Here is a 2,203-nt window from a genome sequence, read left to right as displayed (position 1 = left end):
CCATTTCGCGGCATAAGATGCTGTCTTCGATGGGGCTCTCGCAGGCTGAATTTTATGCATGACCGCTGGAGGCAAGCCTAGGCTCTACAGTCACTCCCGTTCAGGGGCTAAGCCCACAGGCACTGCCCCATCATGGGAAACTGCTGAATCGCACCATCCAGCTGGGAGAGCGTGTCCCCATGTCACAGGAGCTGCCACGGCTTGCCTGTCAGCAGCTGTACCAGCGTGGGAAACTACGCCACGCCCATGTGCTCTGGGGCTATCAGGATGTGTAACCATTCGTCCTGTATGTCTGAGAGGAGACATGGGATCAGTGGGACAGGGGAAAGGTGTAAATGACTCCTCTGGGCCAGGGGTAATGAGCAAAGGCATCCACCCCCAGTGGAGGCTTGTCTCGTGTGTTCATAGAGAACCAGAGAGCGCACTGTGTGTTTTTGTGAGCCACAAACAAGTGTGCGACTGCTCGCCCGAACCTGGCCCACAGCACCTGAATGAGGGACGGGTTCAGTTTCCATTTGCTTGGCTGAGGCCTGCCTCGTGACATGAGATCTGCGGCATGGTTCTGCTCTCCCAGAACGTGGGCAGCTCTGATGGAGTGCAGGTTCTGATGGGCCCAGAGCAGGAGACTCCGTGCAATTTCCAGCAGAAAGAACACCGCCTAGGTGGTTGATATAAGCAACAGCTGTTGTGTTGTCTGACTGCACCACTATGTGATTGCACCGATACTGAGAGGCAAAGTGTTTTAACACTTTCAGCACCATGGCTAGCTCCAGACAGTTAAGGTGGAGAAACGGGGTTTGATGCTACTTTCCCCTCACAACCTGTGACAAGCACATGCCTCCCAACTCGAGCAGAGACGTGTCTATGAATACCGATATGTGTGACGTGACTCTGCTGAGGGGAACTCCCATTGCTATGACACTGGGAGTTCTCCACTATGCCAGGTCTGACTGGACCGAGGAGCCGACCATTAGCACGTGAGTCTAATAACATGCATGGTTGGGCTTCTTGATCGTCTTTCTTTCTGTGGATCTTTGGTGATACAAGAAGAGACAAATTGTTTAAAGCAATTCAACTGTTACAGTTAACTGACTTCTAGGACCTTCTGTGGTCATTAAGACTGTAGACTGTAGCACAGAAGTAATGTTGTTGTTAAAAATAATTCAGTGTCCTGGTGGCAATAGTTAGAGTTGATGTCATCAGCACATTCATGACAATCTGTGAGACAGATGCACACTGAAGTATATCAGTAACTCATGATCATGTGACATAGCCAGCTGTATTTCTATGGTCTCACAAAGAAAAGGATGAAATATAAATAGCACGGCTCTCACAGTGAAGCTCACTTTAAGCTACACACTTGAAACTGTTTGAGTCTTGATAAGTCAAATGCATCTTCCTTTATTGTATGTTGTCATTTTCTCTTTTCTCTACCAGGGAAACAAACATTTGTTTGTCCCGCAAAATTCTATATCAGTGGTTTTTCTGATGTCCCTCATATTAAATATTTCTATATCTTCCTTTGTTTTGTTTATATCATGACTGTTCTTGGGAATGCCTCCTCCTCTCAGTGATTTACCTGGTCAAAACTCTTCATACTCCTAAATACATGATTGTGTTCAACCTGGCTGTGATAGATTTGTGTGAGAGCACTGCTCTTATCCCAAAACTCTTGGACATGTTTTTGTTTGACAACAGATACATTGTCTATGAGGCTTGTTTAAGTTACATGTTCTTTGCTTGGTTCTTATTAGGTCTGCAGTCATGGACACTTGTGATTATGGCATATGACAGATTTATAGCAATTTGCTTCCCTTTAAGGTACCATAGTATTCAGTGACGTGCGGTGAGGTTGACCTTGGTGAGGCACTTGACTCTTTTATAGTCAGATTTACAAATACAAATGAACCGTTAAATTGTTTGCATTATGTTTTATATCTCATATCAGCATTCTTCACACAAACGTGACCCATATTTAATTTGAGGTTAAAATTTATTTCAATTGAGCTTATTTCTAACTAGAAATAATAAAAGTTTATGGTCTTACCTTTACTTGTAAACGAAATCCATTTGTCAGCTGGTATGTATTACAAACCCTTTTACCGTTCAAATCCAATATTAAAACCAATGTTTTCAATAAAGAAGATCCTTCTGGACAAAAATGTCCAGACTGTCAAAAATGTTTTGATTGAAAGTCCAGATT

At 43.9% G+C, this 2,203-nt stretch overlaps 1 protein-coding gene across 1 annotated transcript in view; it reads left to right on the top strand.

The window, feature by feature from the left end:
* The window catches only part of LOC109953437 (olfactory receptor 1E5-like), a 2,616-nt gene extending 2,341 nt beyond the window's left edge, over positions 1-275 (top strand). The window contains exon 2 of the mRNA XM_020588928.1: positions 105-275. Coding sequence (XP_020444584.1) covers positions 105-275 — 171 coding nt within the window. The remainder of the gene's footprint in view (positions 1-104) is intronic.
* The last annotated feature ends 1,928 nt before the right edge of the window (positions 276-2,203 follow it).

This window comes from Monopterus albus, unplaced genomic scaffold (genome assembly GCF_001952655.1).
Source record: "Monopterus albus unplaced genomic scaffold, M_albus_1.0 scaffold668.1, whole genome shotgun sequence".
Taxonomy (NCBI): Eukaryota; Metazoa; Chordata; class Actinopteri; order Synbranchiformes; family Synbranchidae; genus Monopterus; species Monopterus albus.
The sequence above is the reverse complement of the archived record's forward strand: the minus strand, read 5'-3'. Positions and strand labels throughout refer to the sequence as shown.